Raw genomic sequence first — 27,731 nt, 5'->3', positions numbered from 1 at the left:
CAATTTTTAGACATTTCTTTTTTCAGTATCTTTTTCTACTTTTATTCTTATATTTCCATTTAAGTCACAACAAACTTTTTTCAGATTAGATGTCCCTTAGTGTCTCTGATTCTGTATTATATTGGCATTATAAATAAAGGGAACTTTATTTTTTTTTCTCCACAAAGTAATGTACGATTAAACTGTGGATTTAATTATTGATCTAGTTATTGGCCCCTTAGCTGGCGTGGGTTTATCAAACCAATCGTAGGACCTTTGTGCTCATCAAATAATTCATTCAAATATTCTCAATCAGTGTTTTGAAGGCTTACATACCTGAGATTTTTATTTCATACTCAATTTTGTATGAGAAAAAAAACATAAACATCTTTCAAGAAAAACACTAATGTTTGGTGTATTTCACGTTGTAACGTCGTATGAGTAGTTTTGACGTGCTTAATGAACTTCTGTCGCCCTCTCTAATGTGTAAGAAAACTTTGCATTTATTTTTCATAATTTTTGTGCAGACCATACCTTTTTCATTTTAAACTTAATACAAAAAGAGAAAAACCTTTGCAATAATCTCTCTGCGTACCAAAGTTAGTGCCGTCAAAATTGATTGAAATCCGTGAGCCAATCCGACTCACCATAGATTTGAACCGGGTTGGGTTGGAAAAAAAATGTAAATTTTTTTAGCGTGCCAATTTTGACCCGGCTCACTAAGAACCCGGCTCACACGAGTTAAACCCGTGGTGGGTTGGAATGGCTCAACAACCCACCTATTTTTTTTAATTAAATTAATTCTTCAAATCCTATTTTTTTTATTGAAATCAAATTAATTAAATTAATTATTCAAAATACACAACCTTTACTTAGCAATAGAGCCTTTCGCGTGACTGTCTTTCCAAAAGTTTCCCTCTACAAATAAAACCCTAAGATCTGTGAATTTATCCATTGAGGACTCCGATTTAATAGATGAATAATATTATACATTGAATAATTAAGGAATATATCATTTGTTTTATCTTGTGTTTAGACCTATATCTACAAGCATGACAGTTTTATCTTGTCCTATATATTTTTGTTAACGGCTATATGTAGTTTATTGGTCAAACGATTGTGTATGTCTCATTAAACTAAATTGACAAAATTTTATGTTTGATAGCTTATAATATATATAACAATATATTTCTTTTGTTTCATTTTCTTTTATATCAATTGGTCCAATTATTACTGTTTCAATTAACCCACTAACCCGGGTCGGGTCAGACCACGTTACTCGTTTTGGCAATTCTAACCAAAGCAGAATACACAAACCAAAAAAAAAAAAAGAATACGACAAAATAAAGAAAAGACAAGAAGCTCACCTGGTACATTGAAATGTCTTGAGCAATTTACAGTTTTTTGGCCGTTAGAATTTATGGCTTGGAATATATAGAACAGTGTGAGTTGAGTTGGATGTGCCATTTTTTTTCCTGTGGTAGCACACTTGCCTTTTTTATTTCCTAGGTACCACATTGTTCTTCTCTTAGGTGAGAATTTAGTTTTAAGGGTAGCGAATTTTGACTTTGTGTTTTGATCGAAATATTAGTCAGAATTTGGCTTTTTGGATTTTTTTTTTGTTTTAATTAAAAATAATATACTTTAAATAAAGTAACATAATATTTTAAGATGGGAAAAAAAATAATGTAGTAATATTTGTAGTGTTTTGTAAAATTTTGGAAGATAAAAAAGAGTTATATGTATATAAGATGATCTAAATTTTATATTTGTGATTGGATTTTGTAAAATATAATTCTTGTAATGTTTTTGTAGTTATTAAAATTTAATTATTGAAAGTTAATAATAAGATGAATGTATATTTTGGAATTGATGAATGTATATTTATAAGATAAATGTATATTTTGGAATTGATTATTTAAGTATTCAAAATGTTAGTTGTTAATAGATATGGAGAAAAAAAAGTAAAAGAATTACTTATACTTGTAAAGAAGTTTTATAGGTTTTTTTTTTTCATTTTAACAGATTTATTGTTTTTTTCTAATATATTTTTTAGTTGGAAAATTTATAATAATGAAATTGAAAATGTATAAGCTAATAGAAAATATATTTATTGAATAAAAGCAATTACATTTAATAGAATTGATATAATTGAAAATAATTCGATAACCAAATTCTGACTAGTATTTCAACCCAATAACCAAATGGAAGGTTAGAATCCAATTTCCCAACAACTAAATTATAATCTAAAATAAAAACGGCGCTATGCGGGTAAATATAGAGAACAATATGTTATCTAAGAAAATAAAAAAGGTAAGTATGTTACTCAGAAAAAAAAAATCTTAAATGTGTAAGAAATGAGTTAATCTTTATATACTTAATTATTCTCAACAGTTTTCGTAAAATCAAGGGAGATATAATATGGAAAATTAAGTGAGAGTTATTGAGTTTGAATTCTTCTACTATCAGAAAATAAATAAACTCATTAACAATGAACATGTACCTATAAAGAAGAAAAACTCTTCTAAGGTTTTCTTTTTTTCATCCAATCTTTCCCTTCTTTCTTTTTTATACCCGTAATCAAATAATATATTTTAGGGTTAAATTTGGAATTAGTTACTCTTTGAAATTTTAGACCAATAATCACTATCATGAAACGTATTGAAACATCAAATAAATCTAACAAAATTTAGTTAAAAAGACTAAATTTACACATTTCTAAAAGTTTAGGAACTAAATTAGGACAAATTTTTAAAGAGGGACTAATTCCAATTTTCACTTAAAGTTAAGGGATAAAAACATATTTAACCTATGATTTATTAAATATATTATATTATTAGAATGAAACTTCCCCACCTTATAGACTCACAATATTTTATATAAGTTTTCTCTATTACCTTTAAACTTTAACATGCCTTATACTTGTCTATATGAGACTGGTTTAAGAAAAGGGGAAGAAAAGTATCGAAGGGACTTCCACTACTCTCGAAAAAAGGGTTTTAATGCTAAAAAGTCAATTCACAATCTCTTATCCTATGTCAAGAAAATTAAACGCTTTTTATGCAATTATCTTCTCATACCAATCTCTTTAGTCCTCACAAACTACAACAAGTGTTGTGACTTGACTTTATTTACTTTTGGCTTTTTTTCTCCTTAGAAGTAGAAGTTGGCCAAACACTACTTAGACAAAAGCTCTCAGGAAACAAGTAACTTAATGAAATTAAACATTTAGGAAAAGGTAGGTAAAAGAACTTAGGCAGAGTTACTTTTTTTTTTAATTTGTTAGTTTTCAGTAATTAAGTAATATGAAAAAAATAAACAGTAAAAAAATACTATTAAAATAAATAGTTTATTTGAGAATCTTTCGAATACATAGAAGAGTTAGATAATTGTACTATTGGAGGGTTTCTATATAAAAGAAATGCTCAAATGATTTGCAATTTTTATTAAAAAATTTGTAAAAGAATTTATATAAAGGTTTGTCATTCTTTAAGAAAATTATATATTAAATAATAATACTTTTTTTTATAAATGTAAATATTAAAGTGTCGAAATTTATACTTTTATTTCCTTTATTAAATAATAATTCTTAATGATGTTAGTACTTAATTCGACCACATCGAAACCAACAAATGCAACCCAATCATCACATCTGCCACAAATTTCCCATATCCATTCACCTCCTTTCAATAACAACCTCTTACCAAACTTCAAAACATTAAAATTGACAACTCTTGTTTCTATTTTTCTCCCGCAACAACATAAATAATTACGATTTTCTTTCTTCATTAGTATGGAGGCGCATTTAGTAATGGTGGGGTGCAGGAAGCAAAGGCCTTTGTTTAAGATAATGGAAAGGAAAGGATGCTATTGATTATAAATTTGTCAAAGGACTTAGGAATATCATATAAAGAAAAAAAATATGTTTTTTTTAAATAAAAGGAGTCTGTTCATGCTCTTATGAAATCTACAGTAATGAAACGTAGGTAGAATGACGCTGAAACAGGTATTTATTGAAACAATTGGACGTGGGACCAATCAGTTTTATGAAGGGAACTTTTTTTAAGAAACAAAAAATGAAAAAAATGACACATGGTAGCACAAGAAAGCATAGAAAATAATTATAATTAATAAACTAACAACCATAAGTGTGTAATGCTCTCAATCTCAGTGTTTGAACATTTAGTGCTTGAACACAGACAATTATTATAGATAACCTATCTAGTCATACGTTGATTTATTTTACTTGATCACTAATCGACGTGTTTGATCCAATCACAAGTCAGACTATGCTATCCAGTCACAAACTAGACTATGCTACCTCATCAGAAGTTGTTCTGTTGCTATTCAACCACAAGTCGACTTGTTCTTCTCGACCTGTTTTCATCCCGTCATAAACTGACGTGTTTCTATTCGACCATAAGCTAGTCTATTTCTACCTGGCACAAGCTAGCTTGTTTCTACCCGCTATAAACCAACCTGTTTCTATCTAACCACAAGCCGACGTGTTTCTAGTCAACCGTAAGTAAACCTATTTTTACTTGACCACAAGCTAGTATGTTTCTACTTGGCTACAGCCGTCCTAGTTTTACTTGGCCATAAACCGATTTGTCATAATCTAATGATGTATTATTTTTTAACTTTGGCATATTCTGGATCAAAGAACTGAATTATGAGGTAAATGGATCATTAGACCCACCTTGGTCCCTATAGGTGAGAGCCACAAATGTTGTAATTACCTTATAAATAGTACAACCATCAATGTAAATAATCTACATTCATATTTACAACATTAACTAATATTTTACACACTCAACTTACTTAAATGTCAAAGTAAATTTTGGAAGCACATTATCATCTAACTATGAAAGAACGAGTATTAGAGGTAAAAAATAGTTGACGCAATAAAGACTGAGGAAGTTCGTGAAGTTAATTCTCACAGGATATATTTAGCTCCTTAAGTACAAAACTAAAAAAACTATTAAATAGGTCTTTGAATATGTATTACATCATTATCAGTTCAAAATTCAAATGAATGTAACTTCAATGATAAGTATGTTTAAATACCAAAATGATACCAGCTAGTTATGTTCAAAGGTTTGGACCAAATAATAAAAACTTTCATCAACTTAGAATTTTCATGATTTTAATACGACAATACATTACAGTTTTAGGAAGCAAAACTGTGGTTTGCTCAATAAAAAGATTATGACACGTATGCTACAAGGAGAGTGGTCACAATTACTGAATTACAAAACATGAACTGGTGAACCCAAGAACACACCCCTCAACAAAAAACAGGGACAGTGATTCTTTCCCCTGGGTTAGCACAATGATTTAGTACATGACATTTACTATGAACATTATACAAATTTTTTTGACCACATATCAACTTTCTGTGTCATTCTCGGATTAGCAAAGTTTCATCTGGTCTGAACTGGAGGTGTTCCTCCCATGAAATCAAGAGCTATATCTTCAACAGTGACAACAAACATGTCTAACAGATCTATATAGCACAATTTGATCTAAAACCAATGTGGCACGGGACTATGACTCTCCACTCTCAAAGCTTGTCAAACGAGAGTCTGATAAAACAGTGAAGAGCTGTGTATCTACAAAAAGCTGCATAGCCAAGGATTCAAAATCAGCTTTGAAACAGTAATTAGTAAAGAGATTGGCCTTTTATAGTTAATTTTTTTTTCCATAAACGTCTGCAAGAGATAAACAAAAAATGAATTGAGATTCTTTCATCAACTAAAATTGAATTATGCTCTTCTGTCATTCAACATGTTAAATCAGAGAACTTTTATTATAGTTAACACAAGTTGATTTTAACTCGAGAGAAACTAAATTAATTTTACCATACTATTTTAAATATTTTTTACACTAGGACCTATGCTGCTTCAGAAAATAAATAAAACAAAACCTCACTATGCCTATTCATGAAGTAATATTTAATGTTCCACCCTACCCTCAGTGATTTTAATTCCAACTTTTTAGCTTAAGCCAAATGTAATGCATAAAACGATCAAATTTTGTTACCTTAATGAAAGGTTGATCCCTAGCAGGAAAGGAATCAATGAAGCTATCTTTAAGAAGTAAAGAAACCTGAAAAATTAATGCAGGGTGAGGTAGGGCAGATGACTCATTCTTAGTACTTTAAGAATTTCCAGAAATAAATATCACATTAACTTAGTTATCGTACCCTATCTTTATTAGATTGTACATTAGTTATCGTGTGGGATTTCAGATTTAAACAAAGAGACTCCAAATAGTGCCACAATATATTCAAAAACTGAGTTGCAGCTTCGGCCTGTAAACAATTCAAGATTAGCAGTTGCTTCTAATGGTTTCAGAAGCTAGAACCTGAAAAATTGCTGGTTTGTGAAGCATGAATTATTTATACATAAAGAAAATAGTAATATTTATTTTTCCAAAAATAGCGTGTGTGAAAGAGATCTTTTAGTATGGGAACTAAGAAAACCTGGACTTCGTTGCACCTATGTACAGGATGCTTTTTAGCAATTGATCGTTGATTTGAAAGTCTAGCATGAATTGAACTCAGCTGAGAGAAAAGCTCTCTATGCTGTGGAAGTTTTGGTAATGGACACATTGTCACCTACAAAAGAAATATTAAATGGAAGAGAAACATGAGAAAAATTCTGCATGGAACAGCATAAATAGCCAATGATTGTCTCAAACACACACACACGCACATATATATATATATATATACACACACACACACACACAAGCCCAAAGTTTGGAAATAGCCAAGAAACATGACAACGTAAATTAAGTGTAACAAGTTTCCAACAGACTCCCAACAATTCTTGTGGAATATCGTATCTTTAAAATGTCATACAAACCTTGTCCTTCTGTACATCAACAAGAACACGATTAGTAGTTCTCGCATTCAAGTAATCTGGTTTATGTTGTATGCCAACCTGCAAGAACAATGGATACTTTGATGAACAATTGAGATGGGATTCTTTAAAATTCAAATGCTTATAAAAAAAATTAAATTCTCATAAAAACTGTTTCTGATATTATTCTTGGAGGTGCAATTGCTCTTAAATAGATTACATATACATAATAACAGAAAATCCTAATTTGTGATGGATATAATCTATTCCTACAGTTGAGGATCAATGATCTTGTACAATAAATATAAAATATACTATTATCCTATTAATTATCCTAATTATCCTCTTAATTATGAAATGTAATTAAATCTCCTAATTATGTAATTAAAAATGCATAAGAAAATATTCACACTCGCGACGTTCTTTGCCCGATTTGCAAGGGCGCTCACCACATTGAGATGCCTAAGTAGAAGAATCATTAGCGGAAGCAAGTATATCATCAATCATTGCTAGAAAACCCTGGCTTTAGATATCATGTGAAATAATAAAAAACTAAGTATAGAAACTTGTGTAAAAAATAAACATAAGGTAATATATTTACAATAAAGAATAATACAAGAAATAAGGGCTAAGTCCAAATATACATAATATTATAACTAATAATATCTAACAACCTCCGTAGATTTCACTTTTAATGAAACTAAATCTTTTTACATGCACCCTCAGCTTCAGGAGAGGTTTCTTTCGATATGAAGTTTAAATTTATAATGTTACAACACAAGGTTAGCTGTTAAAGGATATACTCAAACTTATGGTGTTGATTATGAGGAGACATTTGTCCTAGTGGCAAAGATATATAGAGAAAGATTCACATTTTATTAAAGACAAACTGGATAGTGACCTATGTACTGTTTCAAATTAATCCATTAAATAAGAATCTTCTTTCTTTTAGATTACTCCTTTCAAGTGGTATCATTTTCATACATTGAGAAAAGAGTAGCATTTTAACATGAACATACTAATTCTCAATGCAACACACAGACTTTATCAATCAAATATGAAATTGGGAGTATGTATATATCCTTAAAGGCAACAAAGATACAAATATTAAAAACATTAAATAAGCTTCTGCCATGTGCTTTTCCATAAACACTAGTAGAAGAAGAAAAATGAAAAAGTTTTCACCATACATTAAAATTAGTTTATGTGCACGTTAAAATCATTTAGCTTATCCTAAAATCTAATTTTAACTTAAGCAAAAACTAATTTCTTCTTCTATAATGCTAAGCAACAGTGAATGCTAAAGTAGTAGCCAACAAAACATATATAATATTAAACAACATATTTAATAAACATCAAAGAAAATGACACTCACAATATATGGAACGGGGGCATCAAGAAAATCCATCATTGTCCCAGGTAAAACCTGAAAAGCAAGACTAATATATTGTTAGATCTATGTGACACATGGAAATCTGAAACCAGGGCTTGTTGAATCCTTTGACTTACTGGGAGCAATAAACTCTGCCACTGAAACGGACGAATCATGGGTATAAGAGAAAGCACTGTGGCAGATAGAACACCCTACATTGTGTCAAAAATTGTCAAAATCAAAGATAGGTTACAATTCCACTCTACATCAGTCCAAATTAATCAACAGCAGCAACTAGGTTCTAACCATACAACACATTAAGGAAAGTCAAAGACCATCAATTGGCATGTTGGTCTTAAAGACTTACCAGATTTGGGCACACTATTACTACCTGTTTTTCCAACAACACTCCTGTAATCAATGTCATCACCTGCCAGTAACATTGTGGATAAAACTAATTTCATTAGTAATTGAAGAAAGTAGCGAGATATTAGCATCTAATTTAGTAAATGGAATGAGTCAAATCTTCAATAGGTAGTGGAGAGGCAGTGGACATGGAAAACAGTCTACATGATGCAAAGAAGGCATAGTAAATCATCTTCTTTGAGGAGCTAAATTGTTTATGCTAGTGACATTATATACTCACAAGGACTCTTCTTATTTATGTGAATAAAAACATACGAAAATGAAGATGTTCGGGGAGCTCCATTTGATATATTGTTCTTACCTTATTTCTTCAATCTTTTCTCACAAAATATTCGGAATCATTTTGGTTAGAGGATATAAATAGTTTCGGGTTGGGTTTGGTTGAACCAAAGTACACCTCTAAACTATAATAATTTGATAAATAATGTTATCTAGATTAAGAACTAGAATAATTAAACTGCCAAATGCAGTAACTGGAACAGGAAACATGAGCGAGGACAAAAGTCAAACTGAATATTTGTCTGCATACAAATCAGTAAAAGAAAGAAAATAGACGAAAAAGAATAGTTAAAAAATATTTTATTCATACAATACGAGAAGTGGATTCTTAGAATAGTTTCTATATAGAACTTCTGAGTTATACAGACATTAACATTGTTGTATGTCAAGTGGAATATATGCTTACACTATCAAGGGAGAGAACTCGACATGTAGTCGCCATTGTCCATACTGATAATGATAGGGCTTCCTCAGCCGCTGCCAGCTTCGTATTGTCCTTTTACCAAGTATATGTGTAAGGAGAATGCATACTTTTTGGATCAGTATTGTTAAAAATCATTGAAGAATTACCAGAGCTGTTTCAGAACAGTTTGAACAATCATCTCCGAAGCCAAGAGCAGCAACTGAATGTCGTATGTACTGAATAGCTTGTAGATGTTCGAGAGGGTGGAAGACAAAATCACTTCCTCGAGGTGGAATAGGTTGAGCATGGTATCTACACACTATCTGTAGCAAATCATTCTTATTCTCCTATCAAAGGCATTTACAAAAAAGTATGTAAAATGTCAATCAAACATCACTTCAGTTTAATCAATGAAAATAAATCGAAAACCATTTTACACTGACCGTAGCCCATTCCATTAACAATTCATCCCCATAATCTCTTTCGTTGTTTGAGAAAAAATCGTCCTCATCTTCTGATGCCCTGCTTCTAACTGGACTGCCAATGAAAATAATATGGATTGAAATTGAATTGGAAGTAAACAATAAATGTCAAAAATAGACACACAAAAACACAAGAAAATTATACAGATGGATGAACTATATCAAATCTGAAAAAGTTATGCAACATAATTTCTAGAAATGTAGCACTGTAAATACAAGGGAAAAATGAAGTCTACCCAAAAGTAAAACTGAAACAAATATTATAATTATAAATTTATTACCTGAAAAGTGATTCAAAACTTCCAAGACGCTCCAAGACACGAGTCTGGGAAGACAAAGGTGTTCCAGGTTTCGGAGAAGCTTGGTCATTTTTGCAATTTCCATGCATTCTTTTTATAGAACCAAGAGTTTCTGGTGCCTTAAACTCACAATTATCTAGAACTTGGAGATTCTTCCTGTCCTCCTTATCTGTATCCCTGAACTGAGACGAATCTGAAGCATCACTGGCACTCCCACTTACAGGAGATTGACAGCGATAATCCCGTATTTTAGGTGATAACTGTTGGCTTTCATCATCTGATATAATCCCAGCAGCTGCAGCAGCAATAGCTGCTGCACCATCAAGAGGAATTGCAGAATCCATCCATTCACTGAATGTCTCGTTCTCTGGGGATTTTTCCTCCTTTGACCTCATTTGATCATCTAGTTTGGGAGATGATGGAACGCTGCCAGTGAGACTCATCTCATTTATAAACTCTGTTATCCGATTCAGGCGCTCCTGTGCAATGAGACTGCATCCAAGTAAGGCGTAATAAATTCTACAGTGTCTAGGAAAAATCAAAGGACATTAACCATATTTTCCCAGAAAAGTAAGTGAGTATATACCAATAAGCCACAATAATGCTAACCTGTTTAACATCTCAAAGTGTAACTCAAAGAAGGGAACTCTAGTCAGAAGACAATAGCAGCGAGGTGCAGAAACCAGAAAACGGCTGCATCCCATGGAGGGATGAGAAAAAGGAGATGATATGCCTAAGATACCAGGGGGCCTTTGAACAATTTCAGGCACATGTAAACAAACTCCATAAAGTGTTGTATTGTCTGCTGCCTGATCAAGACATCAAGGTAAACAGAATGTATTTTCAGCAATCATTACAGTAAGAAATAAATGAGAAGCAACTAAATAAAATTGATCCAAACATAAACAGACATATATTGAAAGTCCCTATGCTCATAATTATATTGTAGCACAAGGTATGCAGTAAGTTTATGTATAATCCATGCTTTATGCTCTATTTGTTTGTTCATAAGGGACTATGCTAAAAATTAAAATTTATTTTTGGTTCTACTGTTCTCACTTGCAGCTTTGAGCAATAACATTAGGAATCACTTTAACAACAAATGTTCTGAACTGTCGAGTTGAGTTAATTGATAGACACATCTGAAGTTTTATCTAAAGAACGAAATACTGAGTAGCTAAGGGAAAATATATACTGTAAGATATTTACCCCGTCCCCCTGTGGCTCACTCAACAATTCTCAAAAATGAAATTGAAAATAACAATATGCAGAAACTGTACACATACAGAATCCTGCATAATCTAATCTAGCACAGGTCAGCCAGAGTACAGGTAAGTCAAATAAAAATTCAATAGAACAATCATTAACCATTCAAGGTAACAAATTAAATTTGATATATAATATCAATACAAAAATTACCTTGACAGCAAAGACGAATGAAAGATCATCTTTTCCTAAATGTTCCTGTGGAGGATAAAAGCAAAAAGAAAATTATATTATCTTTGGTTGCAAAGCTGATAAGGGCTCAATGGAAGGTTAATAATACAATGAAAATTGGATTTAGTCAATGCTTCTTTGACACAAAAATGAAAGACAATAGTTTGCTACACATGCATGTCACAGTATCTATACCAAGTATTAAGTTATGCTTAGAATGAATTATGTTATCTAACACAGTAGATGACATATTGCTTTAACTAGCTTGTCAAAAAGAAAAAAACATGTTTTTTCATGAAAAAAGAACTACAAGATTGACTAGGCATTCATACCTGTCCATAGACAAGTTCGTTTAGTTCACTAAGAGATGGAGTCCTCTCCAACAACCATGCCTGTAAATCAACATTTTACAAATGAAACAGTTTGCGGGAAAGCAGATTTTATTACTTAACTAGACCTATTGTTTATAAAAAACTGTTACTTTTATCCTTGCAAAAGTGTGAAATTCTAGAAAAATAAAAGATGGAAAACTTATTATTTGCAACTAAGAAATCTCAAAAATTAAAGGCACGAACAACAGTTAATCTGAATAAACTAAAATGTATGTCCGTATAGTAAAATTTTGCTAGATTCCATACACTTAGAACAACTTTATTGCATATACTGTTTCTTAGTTTCTCTCTCCTCTGACCTCACTTTTCAACGTTTAATTTGTTAATTAATGTTGCTTGTAAAGGCAACTGCATCTAAAAATTTCTTATTTCTTGTCATATCATCATAACATTGGATAAGCAACTACATTCAAAGCTGATCTTACTGTGTCATCTGCCAGAGTGATAAAAATTATGTTCATATATTCTGCAATTCAATGATAAAGAAAAGAACAGAAATTTCTTACTTCAAGATAAATCAAAATATTTATTCATTAAGAAATCAAACAATTTACACATCAAGGAAAGGAAAAGAGAAACATGCAATGATGGTAGAAGCTCCAAATGCAAACATTAGAAAGAAATAGAGAACAATTTGTAAGGCAGCAGTTAAAATGAAAAAATACTTTGACAACTCTGAGCATATAAAATAGCATCAAACAGACCTTAACACCTTCAGGAAAGCAAAAGGGAGCTAAATCCTTCATACGCAATGTTAGCTTCTTTGCAGGAGGATATTTGAACAATAACTGCGTGTTTGCAAAAAGGTATGAGAGCACAAAGAACGCATAGATCCATAGCAATAGACTAAATTGTAAATATAAATAAGGAGGAATAGGTTGAAGTTTGCTTGCTAGGAAGTTTCATGATCAATTATTTGTATGGTAGGAGCACATTGTAGACTCAAATAATTCCCATTCACCCTCAAAATACAGATATAATATTCCAAAACATCTTTCATAAATGTTGTGAAGTTCCTTTTATATTCATAGGAGACCGAGACACCAGATATTCACAACGTGTATTAGCCTATAACATTCAAGAATTTAATTTTAAAAATTTATCAAAGAAGAATAACAGAGAAATGGCAATTGAAATATTCTGTTTCTTATATGCAGAGACTGGACAGCCAATTATCTCTTTTATTCTATGTTTCCTTAATTTTCTCTGTTTTCGGAGATAACTTATCCTCCTTTTAATTGTACTTCCTTTCTTTTCCTCTGATGAAACTTCATTTTCAGTCAAATGTACTTGTTAAAAGGCTCTCATGATAAATAATATTCGTAGGTTTTTTTTATCAAGCTTAATGCAATTGTGTGACCCATGTGGTTGATCCCGTCTAGTAGGTTAACAAGCTGTATCAAATGAATGTATTAAAAAGATGTTGATATCTACCAAACCTGAGGTTCCAAAGTTGGTTCTGTTACTTTTTGCTGCTGAGACTTTCTGCAATCTCGAAATTCAGGTTTCCCCTTATCCTTTTCCCACTTTTTCCTTCTTGCAAATGAATACTCCACGGCTTCCAAATTAGCATCTGGATGCAGCCCCACAATCACAAAATGTTCAAAGAGCGATGTCGGCTCCTTATTATTTACACAATCCTACAGTAATATTCACATTGACTTACTTCAACAAAATGATAAGCTTACATTTCTGATAAATATGTGCGTGGACACAAAGGTCACCTCCTAAAATTTAGTGCAATAATGTATCATTGTTAATGTTCCCAGTCTACATGAAGAACCTTCAAAATAACTTTTATCATTAACAGTATACCAATTACTTAAATACCAGTATAGGTATGGTTAATTATACATATGTAAGAAATATTAAAACCCTCAAAGCTCGTGCTCAAAGTTCCTTCCGACAGGACTGGACTAAGATACAGAAACAACTGCTACCAATTCCATTCGGTGACGTTAAAATATTGAATGCAGAAAAATTATAATTTTGAAAACAGGTTGTTAAACTTCATAGATGACAAAAAAGTCATGTAAATGTAGTATATTTTGTTGATAAAACAATAAAGAACAAGTAATTGAAAGGTGGAAAATGATTTTCTACAGAGGCAAAACATGAATCACCATGAGTTGTTGACATTTATCATCATTGAAAGCAATGTACTACTGTACTGTACAATGTAGAGCATAAATATATTAAATTCCATTAACATTTTCGGATCAGTGAAGCAAGGAATACTTTCAAAAATAAATATAGCACATGAAGGGATTCTAAAAAAAATGAATACCAGACTTTTAGGATGAAGCTGATACCACTGCCGTTTCTGGTTTGCCATGACCTCAGGGTTGAAATTCGCGAGGGCATCTTCGCGGGATTTGCCACCCCAGCGCCAAGCCTTGTTCACGTGAGATTTTAATTTCTGCAAGTTGTTATTACGTTCAACTCCTCTGCTACCAAGCTCACTTTGACAACGTCTATGCCCACCAGGCCCCATTGGTGACATATGCAATGCTTCCCCAGCAACTCTGAATGCGCCCCCAGAAAAATGCTGCAGGACCCTCATTGGTGATGAAGGCCTCTCCTCCTGAGGTTCAGCATCTCCTTTTGAGTCCATGTTGATAGGCACCTACCTCATGCTCTCAATTTTCAGTTCACCAATCAATTGCAGCCTCCACTCCATTGCTCTACAACCACCCTTTTGAATCATTCCACCGAATTTCACGATTCTACCACATACTCATTCCGATGAGAAGACCCCAGATGGAAATTATCACCAAAACTATTTCAGGGATCCTCCTTTCTCCCTCCAAAAGCGTTTTTTTACGCGATTTAATGATCAAAGAATCATATAATTCTTCTGGGCAGGAAGATTCCACCTTTTTCCCTTTTCAAAATCTCAAAGTTTTAAATTTTTCCACCCGAATAATAACGGGCACCAACCTGGTTCTAAGCCAAAGAACAATATTCTCATTAATGACGGAGTTATCAATATTATCATTAATGGCAAGAGAATGCGGAGAAGGAAAGAGGGAAATCAGAAAGAATAACCCTTGAATGCATACATTACTTGTAACGGAAACAACAGTGAGTAAATGCAGGGACATTCAAAACATTGCATGTTGTTTTGGTGAGGCAAAGACAGATGATGTACCTGTTTTTCGTGGCTCCTGAGGCTCGGTCCTTGTCCTTGACGGAACAAAGCGAGAGAGAGGGGGAAAAGAGAAGAGTTGCCAAATATAGAAATGGAAGAGAAAGGAAGGAGAAGGTTAAGTGAGTGGAGGATGAACCTTTGTTTGAAGTTAGAACAAACAAAAAAGAGAGAATGGAAAACTAAAACAAAAACTATTCGTGTCATGTTATAAAAACAGATAACACAACAACGTAGGAGAATATATATTGACGAACATGGTCCTCAACTTGCATTAACCATGCATCATCCTACACTGCTCCATTTGATTCCAAGAACGCAACCCAACTTTATTTAATTCATCGGACCAAGTTTTGTGGCCATTATGCATGTGCTTCAAATAAAAGATCTTTTTCTTTTTACCTTCCAATGCGAGAAAAGATAAAAAATAATATTAAAAAACGCAGCCTAGGAAGTGTTGACTGTGCAAATATATCCTCTCAGGTTCATAAAAATTACCAACATCATCATTATTATTATTATTGTTATTAATTGTTTTAATTTAATTTGCTTCTAATGGCTCAAGGCCGTGCCTACTATCACACCACTGTAAAAATAAAGAAATTTCTAAATAAATCCCTGAAAGGAAAATCCATCTATTATGCTAATATAATTTTGAAAAGTATGTCTCCATCAAACATTTCACTTTTGAAAAATATGTTGTGTTGTGAGAGATAATATCAACATTTAAGAACTAAATGACAAAGTTGACATTTTTTAGATTTATTTTTCATTTTAGAAACGGATATAACAGTATGTTCCACTTTCAATGACTGAATAATGGTTTACTCAAATATACCGTTAATCTTTTAAAAACTTTATACTTTCTTATATACTAGTATTTTTCAGGATAAATGTTGATTTACATAATTAAAATTCACAATAAATAAATATATTTATATACATTATGTTATAACTAAAATTAATATTATAGATTTGATAATCAATTTATATTCCCAATAGTAACGTAAAATAGTTTTTAAAAAACTATTATAATTAATAAGGAAAACAGAACGTGTTTTGTACTAATTCTTAGGAGTGAATTATTTAGATGAAGTTCTTGGAAATTGAACTTTGACTTTGACTTGACCGAATTCTTAGGAGTGAAATAATTATACTTCAATGTTTAAGTCAATGTACTCATAATATAGAAAAAAAACAGAGTAGCTTAGATCTTCCTAATTCTATTTATATAACTGATAGAGTTCGATATACTTAATATATATATATATATAAAATAATTTTAATTAGGAAGAAGTTAATTTTTTTTTAAATTGTTTTAAGTTTATAAGAAAATTGTCCAGCCATGTCTTTGTTATTCTTGTACTGGTCTTCGTTTTTTCTTTGGCGTATTTGGTATCTCGGAACTAACATATAAATAGTAAATTATATTTATCACAACCGAAATCAGTCAAAATACTGTTATATAATAATATATTATTCTTATAACAAGTAAATACGTTGAATGTTTATATTATATATTTTACTATACTTTATGAATTTTTTAATAATTGGTGTATGATTATTGAATTTTTACAAGACAATAATTTCAATTAGTATATATAGAGACAAAGTTTCAAAGGATTTGATTTAATACAATTATCACAATTTTCTAATTAATTGTTATATGAGCACAGTCAATGGCTATCATCCATTGGATTACATAACATCCATACTTATATAGGTTAATTTGTTTATTATACTATAATATATTAGCACAATTGTAAACAATGAGGAAGAAAAAGAATCAAACAATTATAAACATAAAGATCAAAATACAAAACCTGAAGGGACAATCATGCAAGTTTTTCGGCCTTGGTTGTTGATTTTTCTAACATGTTATGTCCAACAATTAAACTATGAAAAAGGGAATGTTTTACAATACACTTTTATAACAAAGAAAATTTATAACATTGATACTCTTACCAATTTATTAATTATCTAAGATGATCGGCGGGAGACTTGTGCTAGGAGTAAAACCACGCATATGGGATTTGTGGTCTCAATTATCTAGAAATCAAATCCTATGACTCTGCGTGAAATTAAAATAATTAAAAAAAGAATAACACTTTTTAAATTTCCACAAACTTATAGGTCGCGATTGTTGACCAACTAAAACATATAAACAAATAAACTTCAATTAAGTCAACAGATCAGAGTTTATAAGTTCGTCAAAAATTTTAAAATTGTCATCCCATCTTATATGTTTCGTTTCCTATACAACCGAAACATATAACATGAGTTTAAAATTCAAAACTGCACTAATGTCATTATAATATATATTTTGTTTTTGTGCACTAACCAAATTTGTAAATATATTTCATATTATATAATCTATAATACATTTCTAGATTACATAATAATAATAATATGTAATATATTTCAAGATTTTTAGGTCATGCAACTCAAAATACATTTTTGAATTGCATTCACAATCCTATCTAGTCATCCCAAATTTACGAAAACGACGTAAGAAGAAATTATAAAGATGGTTGAAAAGAAAAAAAGCCTTTCTTTATAGGTTATAAATAAGTTGAGTTAGTTCTTTTGATATATCTATATTAATGTTTTTAATTAGAAAAGTTTGTTAAACTTGGTTATTGAATCTAACCTTTAGGACTTTTTAAAAAGTTTTGTTTTAACTTTTAATATAACTTATCACTCAAAAACTATTGAAACATGTTAATAACATAGAGTTTTAGTTTTGTATATCGAAACTAGTAATTATCTCATATAGATGTTAATTTGGTCCATCTCATTAGATTGGGAACAATTTGTCTCGACCTTCAATATGAAATTATCCGTCTCAACTTTTAGTTTAGGATGACTTGTCTCGACCTTCAGTTAGGGATAACACATCCCAACCTTCGACCCAGATCGACCAGTTTTGACCTTTTAAACATTCGACCCATCTTGTCCTTTGACATGGGACTACATATCCCGACTTTCGACTCGGGAAGACTTGTTTCGACTTTTGGTCCATAACAAGCTGTCTTGATATTAGGCTAAAATCGATTTGTCTCGACCTAGGGTAGGTCATTTCAACCTTGAACTTGGGTCGATCCTTCTTGATCTTAAATCAGAGTCAACCTACCTCAACTTTCCACGAGGGCCAATTTATCTCGATTTTCAACTCAAACTGGTCCATCTCGACCTTTGATCCAAAGTTAAGGTATTGTTTTAAAGAGATAATTAAAGTCTTTTGAAAAGACAAATCCTACTTTGACCTTAATTTAGTCGACTTTATGAAAGAGCTTTACGGTATGGTTTTTTATTTACCTTGTCATTTGTTGGTCCTATAAAAACAATACTTATTCAAAGATGCATTAGGACTTACGTATGAACCATGGGATTAATTTACACCTTTATTTTTCTCACACACAAACACACTTAAAACTAATTTTAATATGATAGAAGAATTTTAAAGCTTTGAAACTAAAAATTAGAAGAAGAGAACTGTTTTTTAAAACCAAAAGATAATCTTACACTAATAACTTATTTTTATTTTAGTTATTTTAATATTTTTAATTTTTAAATGTTTTTAAAGATATGTTTAAAACCTTTCACGTAGATCACTTAAAAACTATATTGAAAGAGAATTAACACAGAGTTCAAACTTGTATTATAACCAATAGCTACCATATAAATTTATCTCTAAACTAACTTTAATATGATAGGTTTTTCTTAAAGAAGTTTATTTTAAAACCAAAAGTTAGAATATGAAAAATGAATTTAGAAAACTATTATTTTTAGTCCTTCATTACGTTCTATTTACGTTCTATTTCCGCGTTTTAATGTATTAAGTTTTTAAATTTTCAATTTAGTATTATATATTTTTAGAACATTATTTTGATTCCTTTAGAAAAACAAAACGCGTTAAAAACTGATAAGTGCCATTTAGATTTATAAAATTAATTTTAAATTAAGAACTATTTCTCTTCATATTTTTTTAGTAAGCTGTTGTAATATTGTGAAAGTTTACTTGCATTTATCCTATGCGTGGCTCAGAAATCGTATGATATTTTTCAATACTTTTACTATGTGTTCTTTTTCATTAATTAAATTTATTATGGCTGTCAAAATGTATTTTTTATCATTAATTAAATTTATTATTGTGGTCAAACACTTGTTCTAATTAGTTTTACAATTTTTATGATTCCTATTTATTTTGTTGTCAAGGTTCATGTTATTTTAAAAACAATATTATTTGTTCTAATTTTTAACAGGTTTAATTATCTTTTATTACATGTAATTATTTTTATGTTAGTAGGTCAGTTTTTTTAGAAGTGAGATAAAATATATTGGTTAACTCATTTTATTCATTTTTTTTTCACAGTCATTCTTTAAAAACAAAGACAAAAACTGAATTCAAACTGAAAACACAGTTTATACTAAACTTCAAAAGCAAAAACAACATATTGAAGATTTATATAGGAATTAATGTCAACAGGGAACTCAAAATAAGCTTGAGCAGTTGAAATTTACACGTGTGAAATGGTAACCCTAATACGCGAGAGAAATTAAGGCCACAATTAACGTTTCTTGTCCAAACAACAAAACAAAACAAAACCACCAACGACCCGGTCCACATAAAACAACTACCTTGACAGCAAACCCTATTGTTGTTTTATTGTTACATAAATCAAAGGGTGTTTCCAACACCGCCATTAGCACCATCATGGCTGCTTACACTTGTTCTGCCACCGACCTCCACCCTCTTCTTGGCGGCGGCGCCAACGCCACCGCTGCTGCAGAATACATCTGCGGCCGTTTTGAGGCTATTTCAAACAAGTTTGTGGACACCACTTATGCTGTTGACAACACTTTTCTTCTCTTCTCTGCTTACCTTGTATTCGCCATGCAACTTGGCTTTGCCATGCTTTGTGCTGGTTCTGTACGTGCCAAGAACACCATGAACATTATGCTGACGAATGTCCTGGATGCCGCCACCGGTGGCATCTTCTTCTACGTGTTTGGCTTTGCCTTTGCTTTTGGCACCCCTTCCAACGGTTTCATTGGGAAACACTTCTTTGGCCTCGATAAGATTCCGTCGTCGGGTTTTGACTACGGGTACTTTCTCTTTCAATGGGCTTTTGCCATTGCTGCTGCGGGGATTACAAGTGGTTCCATCGCGGAGAGAACACAGTTTGTGGCTTATTTGATTTACTCGTCGGTTTTGACTGGTTTGGTGTACCCTATTGTGGCGCATTGGTTTTGGTGTTCTGATGGGTGGGGTAGTGCTGCGAGAGGGGAGGGTTTGTTGTTTGGATCAGGGGTTATTGATTTTGCTGGGTCTGGTGTTGTTCATTTGGTTGGTGCTGTTGCTGGGTTATGGGGTGCTGTGATTGAAGGCCCTAGAATTGGGAGGTTTGATCATAGTGGAAAGGCTGTGCCAATGAAAGGACACAGTGGAACGTTGGTTATTTTGGGGACGTTCTTGTTGTGGTTTGGTTGGTATGGTTTCAACCCTGGTTCGTTTCTGAATATTTTGAAGGCTTATGGAGAGAGTGGTTCTTATTATGGACAATGGAGTGCTGTTGGGAGAACTGCAGTGACCACAACTCTTGCTGGATGTTCAGCAGCACTGACAACACTGTTTGCGAAACGTATGCAAACGGGACATTGGAATGTGACTGATGTGTGCAATGGTTTGCTTGGAGGGTTTGCTGCTGTTACTGGAGGGTGTGCAGTGGTGGATCCTTGGGCGGCGATCATATGTGGGTTTGTAGCTGCTTGGGTGCTGATTGGTTTCAACATGCTTGCTGAGAAGTTGAAGTATGATGACCCTCTTGAAGCTGCCCAACTTCATGGCGGGTGTGGCACATGGGGGATTATCTTCACTGCTTTGTTTGCTAAGAAGGAGTATGTGAATGAGGTTTATCCAGGGCTACCTAGTAGACCTTATGGGTTGTTCATGGGAGGAGGTGCAAGGTTGTTGGCTGCACATGTTGTTCAGATTTTGTCCATCATTGCTTGGGTGAGTGTCACAATGGGAACAGTGTTCTTTGTGCTGTTGAAACTGGACCTGCTGAGGATATCACATGATGAGGAGATGGCGGGGTTGGATTTAACCAGCCATGGAGGAATGGCATATGAGTATAACGAAAAGAATGGAAGGAATCCGGTATTTGAAGCAACTGTTTGATCTGTTTTTAAATAGAAAACAATAATATTCTCTCGAGTCTGCATAGAAACACCTTATGTGCTTCCTCACTATACAGACGGTAAAATACTAAACTATTATGGATCAATGCTTCACCAATGCTACATAGCTACTGTCTGAATCACTGATATACCCTTTTCCAAGACAGTAATGTATAATCAGTTTCGGGTATTTATATGTTTGTGTTTGTGTTTCTCTGTTCAATAGGTTTGCATCATCAAACACATTACATACAAAATTATTGTTGATAGTATTTTATTTTGTTACAACTATGCTATTCATTAAACATGGCAAGTTAAAAAAAAAAGTTCTCTTGATCCAATGTTATAATGCCCATCCATGATTTTCCATTTGTAGTACAAATTTAATTGGAATCCATTACTCTTATAATTTTAGGAGAGATCGATAGAAAAAATTAGTTGTTTTTCTATGCCAGTTTGGAAGATAAGTTTAGTGGAATGAGTAGAATACCTTATATATGAGTTATACAATGTAGCATTTGGAAGTGTGCTATAGAAGAGTTTATATTGATTTTTTATGAATATAACAAGTGACATGGTGTATTTCTAGGATTGATTCACCACTTCTAATAACAGTGGTTGTATTATAATATTTTAGATAACTCAGGAATTTTTTTAACTTTTAGATTTATTTTTAAATTTATGTAAGGTTTATGTTTTTATTTTTTAAACTTTGTGGTGAAGTTAAAATTCGTCATTATTTTAAACTTTGATATAGTTTGGTTATCAAATTTTAAAATTAATCTTCCTAATCCAGTTCTGTTAATTTGTTTGTGTCAAACGAAGTTTTAGCACTATTGTAAAAGGATGTTTTTGACTTCGTCTAATATGTCTCGGGTTGAATACCGAACCCTATAAATTTATAATAATTAAAAATATATATCATTCTTTTTAAAATATTTATTGTGTATAAAATTGAAATTTATATAGGAACAGATTTGGACAGTCTAATAATCAAAAGTTTAAAAGTTTTTAATAATTTAAAAAAATGTCTCTATTATTTTAAAATATTTTATTTTAGGTATAGGGATATAAGTTTCGATTATAGGTTAAACCAAAACCTATATATATATATATATATATATATATATACATATACTAATAAACTTCAGTTATCTAAAATACACATGTAATTTTATATTTTTTAATTCTATAGTATTAGCAGCATTGCAAGTTTTTCATTTGTTTCTAATATCCTAAGGACCATTTCTTGTTTATAAAGAGTCACTAATAACTAATCACACTTCAACAAAAGGTTAATCCGTTATCTTATTATAACAATTTTAATTATCATATGATTCATTATATGAGAAAATAAAAATTTTGGTAGAGAAAATTTATTTTGTGGTAAGATCTGAAAAAAGTTATTTAGAAATACATTATGTTTTTCTTTTAAATTGAGTATATTTTTCTTCTTTGTCTTCTCTCACCTTTGTCTCGTTTTTGGAAGTAATTAATTTTGAAATTTTTTATATTTTTTAAACTGAGTTTGTGTCGGTTAATTTTTCTCTGATTATATGGTTATAATATTGTCCTATCACTTGGTTACTTCTTTTAAGTGTTAAAAAAATGAAATTACGTTTGTCTCATTTTATCCGGAGGCATCATCCAGTTTCTTCAGTTTAATTAGAACCCATTTTTGCTATAACGCGCGTCCCGTTTATCTTGAAAATGTATCGTATCATTTCTTGTAATTCATCATTTTCCGTCTCCTACCAAATTATGATGCTCTAGCCTCAAAATCTCGATAAAGATTTCAGGTGCAGGTCAGTGTTACTCCAACGTCATCACAATCTTTCATACATATTTTAATATTCATCCATTGCAGAGGTTTAGAATTAATAGAGTTTCATCTGAGTAGTGTTTCTGATGCTTAATCATGAATTCAAATGTGCACATGTTTAATTAGCTTAATTAATTCTTTCTTGTTCGAGTGAGACATTAAAATATTTGTCTTTTTACTTTCCTTTTAAAGAAATATTTTTGGGTACATCAAGGGGTGAAAGGACGTGCAAGTCATGGAAGATGAACGCAGAGACAAAGACAAAGACAAACACGCAACAAAATCTGACAACTCAGGGACCCAATTAAAAGTTCTTATTGTAGATGATGATAAGGTTGTTCGACTGACTCACAAAATGCTGTTGGACAGAGTTGGGGTAAAAGATCACGTTGCTGTGGAAAATGGCAAAGAAGCAGTTGAACTTCACAACAATGGTCAAAGTTTTGACCTGATTCTCATGGACAAGGACATGCCAGTCATGAATGGAACTGAGGTACGTAAATATTATTTTCATGACAGATTCCTGGGTAGGGAATTCAAAACACTATCTTGATTAGGTTTTGTTTATATTCTTGAATGTTTGGTGTGTGGTAATGAAACATTTATTTAGTGAGATGCACGTGCATATGTGTGTGTGATGAAACTTTTACACAGGCAACAAGGACACTTCGTTCAATGGGCGTTAGTTGCAAGATCTTTGGTGTGTCGTCATCAACCTCTAATCAGATATATGTAAAAGAATTTGTTGAAGCAGGGCTGAATGGCTTCTACACAAAACCCTTGACTGTTAAAATTCTTGGTGAAATTCTTGAGAAGATTAAGTCATGAAAAATCCAAACTTTGTGTAATGGATGCAGTGTAAGTAAACAATGTCAGTTTTTGTTAGTACTGTGAACACAGAGAAGTTTTGTATGTACAAAAATAAGGAGAAAATTCCAAAATGACTTGTTATTCTTGATCAATCTTGCAAAGGGTTCCTTATTCAATTCTGCTTTCTGTTTCGAAGTTCCAACTAACTTTTAGATCGAGATGTATAACTGATTTTGATGTGTTTTCAACTGTATAGTTTTTGGGTGTTTGATCTATTATATGGGTCAAGTTTCACAGTAATTGCATAATAATACAGTGATCATTTAATAATCACATAGCTAGCTATGCTGGGTTCTTAAACATAAATATAGTGTCAAAATTAATTAATATGATATGTTCTTTTCTCCTTTTCTACATGGATAAGATTTCAAGGGTATAATCAAATTATTCTGTAATAGAGGGTCTAAGTTCAATGCAGGTTCAATAATGATATAGATTCTCAAACTGGGTCAATATGTGCCTAACTAAACAACTTTGCACATGTAATCTGTAGTTTACCCAGTCAAGATATCAGCACATTAAATATTCTATATGACCAGTTAAAATATATATGACTTTTCACTCAATGTGATACATGCTTTGTGAGCTGTAAATAGAACTCTCAAAGCTGTACTCATATATATATATATATATATATACACAAAATGTTATGGATCAGTAGGGTCCATGTTTCCAATTCATAATATATTCTTAAGCTAACCTATTCTTCCTTTTTACTTACTTTTTTTTTATGAAAAAAATACAAAATTTAATCTTTTACTACCATTTTATTTATGTAAGAATAACATGTGTTAAATGAATATAAAATGTATATTATCCTATCATTATTTTTAACTTTACTAAAAAAATCATTATAATATTACTTTCAATTATAATTATTATTTTTAGAAGCCAATGATGTCCAAGAATCCTATTCATAGTCGCAGTCCAAATCCAAACACAATTATTTACGAGCTACTGAAGATGTCAGTGTCGGAATTTGATAGCTTTAGGTGGAACCTGTAAAATCAAAGTGGTAATGTGTGCTCCTCGAAAAAAGAGAAAACCACTTTTTGTTACATGATCGAGATTACTCCCTTGCTAAGTGACAGGATATGCTGAAAAACCATGAGGTCCACCCCATGAAAAAATTGGTCATGCCACACTTTGGAGAATATCCTCTTTGTCGATTACGTACGTAAAGATGTAGATTATTCCTCATTCAGTGTGTATTTCTGGTATGAAAATTCTATATTCGGTGCAATGGACCTTGTATTTCTGTCTTACAGAGGGTTTCCCTTGGACAGTATTTGGGAGCATGGAATAAGATGAAGCTGACTCGTTCATATATACGTGTAACAGTGATGCAGTCTAAACATGTCATTATTATTCTTTCATTCATCATCAAAGTCCAATATTCCACAACTCTTGTTTTTGTAATTGAGTTTCCAAATCTTATTCTGTTGAAAAGGTGAGCCAATTTTCATGATCGCTGTTGCATAAATCTGTCTTTACTAATTGCCAACTGTGAAACCAATCTTCCTTCTGAATTGATACTAAAACAGTGAATTATGTGTCAATTTACTTTAATCATGCGTGTTTAATCAACTTAATCAACCATGTTTCAAAGAACATGGTCTTAGGCTGCTGATTTTTCTTTAACGAATAGACCGGGAGACTAATGTAATCTGATATATTTGAGCAAGAAAACATATTTTCAACTTAATTTAGAAATTTGACTTTGTATTTTTTCTGTTTAAGCCTTGTCGTGTGTTTTTCACTTATTGTCTCCTTTTATTTGCTAAAACAGAAAAAAAAAAAAAACATCCTCAGATTTTCAGAATCTGCACAAAATCCGAATCTTGTGTACGTGTGAATATTAACTACATGGGATAGCCATAAATAGGCATAACACTCAAACAAACTTGCTTTATATTCACACATTGATAGTTTCTTCGCTCTCATTCTTGCTCTGCCATATCTTTCTTGAAACTCATTTTTACTCCTAAGTCATTCCTCTCCTACTCATTGTTGCTCTAGTTTCAAGATCGTGAGAAGATATTTCTGGTGCAGGTCAATTTACTCCCACACATCATCTTGAAATCTTCATAATATGTATTTAGCAGATGCATATTCATGCACAATTTCACAGTTTTCATCTATGATACTTGGAATATTTATATCTTGTGAAGTGATCTGAAACCAAGTCACTGGTATGCAGCAGGTAGGATATTATATTTACGCGTTGGGATGATGAAAATATACACGGTTCTTACATTCTTATGGTGTTTAGTCTGTGGTTATGCGTGCTGCACAGTGTATTTTGTAGTACTAGGTTATACATAGGTATTGTAAATCTTCTTCTTTGCTGATCGTGAGCTGAAATATATGTTTTTTTCTTGTTCAGGGAGAAAGTAACAAAGGCATATATACAATGAAACCTAAGAACTCAAGTTCTCAATTGAAAGCACTTGTTGTGGATGATGACAGAGTCAACCGAATGACTCATCAAGCGCTGTTGAAAAAGGTTGGGGTGGAAAATCTTGCTTCAGTGGAAAATGGGAAAAAAGCAGTGGACCTTTACTGCAATGGTGAAAGTTTTGACCTAATTCTCATGGATAAAGACATGCCTGTCATGAATGGAATTGAGGTACGAAGTTAACTAATTTCACAACATGGATATCTGGTCGTGCATGCATGCATGTATAAGTTATACTTAGATTTTGTTGCTGCTTGTTCTTATTTAGGCAACAAAGCAACTTCGTTCAATGGGAATTCGTGACATGATTGTGGGTGTGTCATCATCATCACGTGGTGCAGAGAACGTACAACAATTCATGGAAGCAGGACTAGATGAGTACTACACAAAACCCTTGACTGTTGATACGCTCAAAGCAATTCTTGATAAGATCAAATCATGAAAATCCAACATTTTACCATGTTAGGCAACAACGTGGACAAATCTCTATGTTGAATAATGTGATATGTTTCTATAAAATGTAGAGAAAAGTTCAACATCGTCTTTTATTCATCAACAATATTGTCAACTTGTAGCAGTTCATTGATCTTTTCTGTAACTTTATAAAAAGGGGTGGTGGTGATACACACACCCCACATTCTAATGAGCACTTATCCAACACCAATTATCATATTTTTATTTTAAAATATAAAATAATTTAGGAAAAATCTACTACAAATTTTAAAATGTTATTTCCCTATTAGGTGTCAAGTGAATTCATGTAAAATTTTCCTTTATAAAATGAAAAACAATAAACTTTCATAGATAAACTAATTTGTGAAATTCTCTTATATTAACTTCTCAAAAACTTTTGTACAATCTAAATGTAACTTACTGAAAACATTTATTTGTTCGTTGTTGGCTCAAGTTTCATAATAATTTCACAATAAATAATCCAACTATTTAATAATTATTTTATTTATTTTCAGAATTATTCGGTCTTAAAGATACATATCTTGTGAAAATTAATCCTATTTGATGTGATGTTTTATTTAACCTATTTATGTTAAAGTGATTATTGAGACAGACTAAGTTCAATGGAGGCTTGATAATGATAGATTCTCAAGCTCTAAGTGATGTGTGCCTAACTAAATAATTGGAGGGGACACCATGTTATATAAATGAAGGGACAGAATCTAGGGTGAAAGAACATAACATGTTATAACAACAGGAAATATATTTGTATTGATAAATTTTCTTTTGTATTTTTTAATGAATGATGACTGAAAATTTATTTTTATTTATCTTTTTTTTTCTCAAATTACCCTTTATTTAT

General features: G+C 31.7%; 3 protein-coding genes and 1 pseudogene across 5 annotated transcripts; 3 read left to right on the top strand and 1 right to left on the bottom strand.

Moving 5' to 3' along the window:
• Positions 1 to 5,147: 5,147 nt before the first annotated feature.
• LOC124819606 (DENN (AEX-3) domain-containing protein) lies at positions 5,148 to 15,344 on the bottom strand. Of its 2 annotated transcripts, XM_047291158.2 has the most exons (19): positions 15,087 to 15,344; positions 14,223 to 14,881; positions 13,375 to 13,575; positions 12,640 to 12,723; positions 11,876 to 11,935; positions 11,526 to 11,570; positions 10,716 to 10,915; positions 10,089 to 10,598; positions 9,769 to 9,862; positions 9,493 to 9,672; positions 9,329 to 9,418; positions 8,585 to 8,647; positions 8,355 to 8,429; positions 8,221 to 8,271; positions 6,849 to 6,926; positions 6,464 to 6,598; positions 6,185 to 6,292; positions 6,022 to 6,087; positions 5,148 to 5,601 (listed from the first exon to the last, which is right to left on the bottom strand). In XM_047291158.2, exons 2-19 carry the CDS (start codon positions 14,547 to 14,549, stop codon positions 5,527 to 5,529), a joined length of 2,442 nt encoding a protein of 813 aa, XP_047147114.2. In that variant the 5' UTR covers positions 14,550 to 14,881; positions 15,087 to 15,344; the 3' UTR covers positions 5,148 to 5,526. The 2 variants fall into 2 exon arrangements, 1 of the variants encoding a protein (XP_047147114.2); XR_007027267.2 differs by lacking the exon at positions 5,148 to 5,601 and having other exon boundaries at positions 6,480 to 6,598.
• A 4,437-nt stretch (positions 15,345 to 19,781) lies between these two features.
• Positions 19,782 to 21,373, top strand: LOC124819601 (ammonium transporter 1 member 2-like). Its single transcript, XM_047291152.2, has one exon. It carries the CDS (start codon positions 19,801 to 19,803, stop codon positions 21,265 to 21,267), a length of 1,467 nt encoding a protein of 488 aa, XP_047147108.1. The 5' UTR covers positions 19,782 to 19,800; the 3' UTR covers positions 21,268 to 21,373.
• Positions 21,374 to 23,323: 1,950 nt separating this feature from the next.
• On the top strand, positions 23,324 to 23,995 carry LOC124819593 (two-component response regulator 24 pseudogene; annotated as a pseudogene).
• A 1,760-nt stretch (positions 23,996 to 25,755) lies between these two features.
• On the top strand, positions 25,756 to 27,067 carry LOC124819605 (two-component response regulator 24-like). Of its 2 annotated transcripts, none has more exons than XM_047291157.2 (3): positions 25,756 to 26,010; positions 26,345 to 26,587; positions 26,685 to 27,067. In XM_047291157.2, the coding sequence occupies exons 2-3, from the start codon at positions 26,372 to 26,374 to the stop codon at positions 26,856 to 26,858; spliced, it is 390 nt and encodes a 129-aa protein (XP_047147113.1). In that variant the 5' UTR covers positions 25,756 to 26,010; positions 26,345 to 26,371; the 3' UTR covers positions 26,859 to 27,067. The 2 variants fall into 2 exon arrangements, with proteins under 2 accessions (XP_047147113.1, XP_087972782.1); XM_088116656.1 differs by lacking the exon at positions 25,756 to 26,010 and adding an exon at positions 26,017 to 26,161.
• The last annotated feature ends 664 nt before the right edge of the window (positions 27,068 to 27,731 follow it).

Source organism: Vigna umbellata, chromosome 5, assembly GCF_029865625.1.
Source record: "Vigna umbellata cultivar VRB3 chromosome 5, Vumbellata_1.0, whole genome shotgun sequence".
NCBI lineage: Eukaryota > Viridiplantae > Streptophyta > Magnoliopsida > Fabales > Fabaceae > Vigna > Vigna umbellata.
Note: the sequence above shows the minus strand (reverse complement) of the source record. Positions and strands in the feature narration are given on the sequence as shown.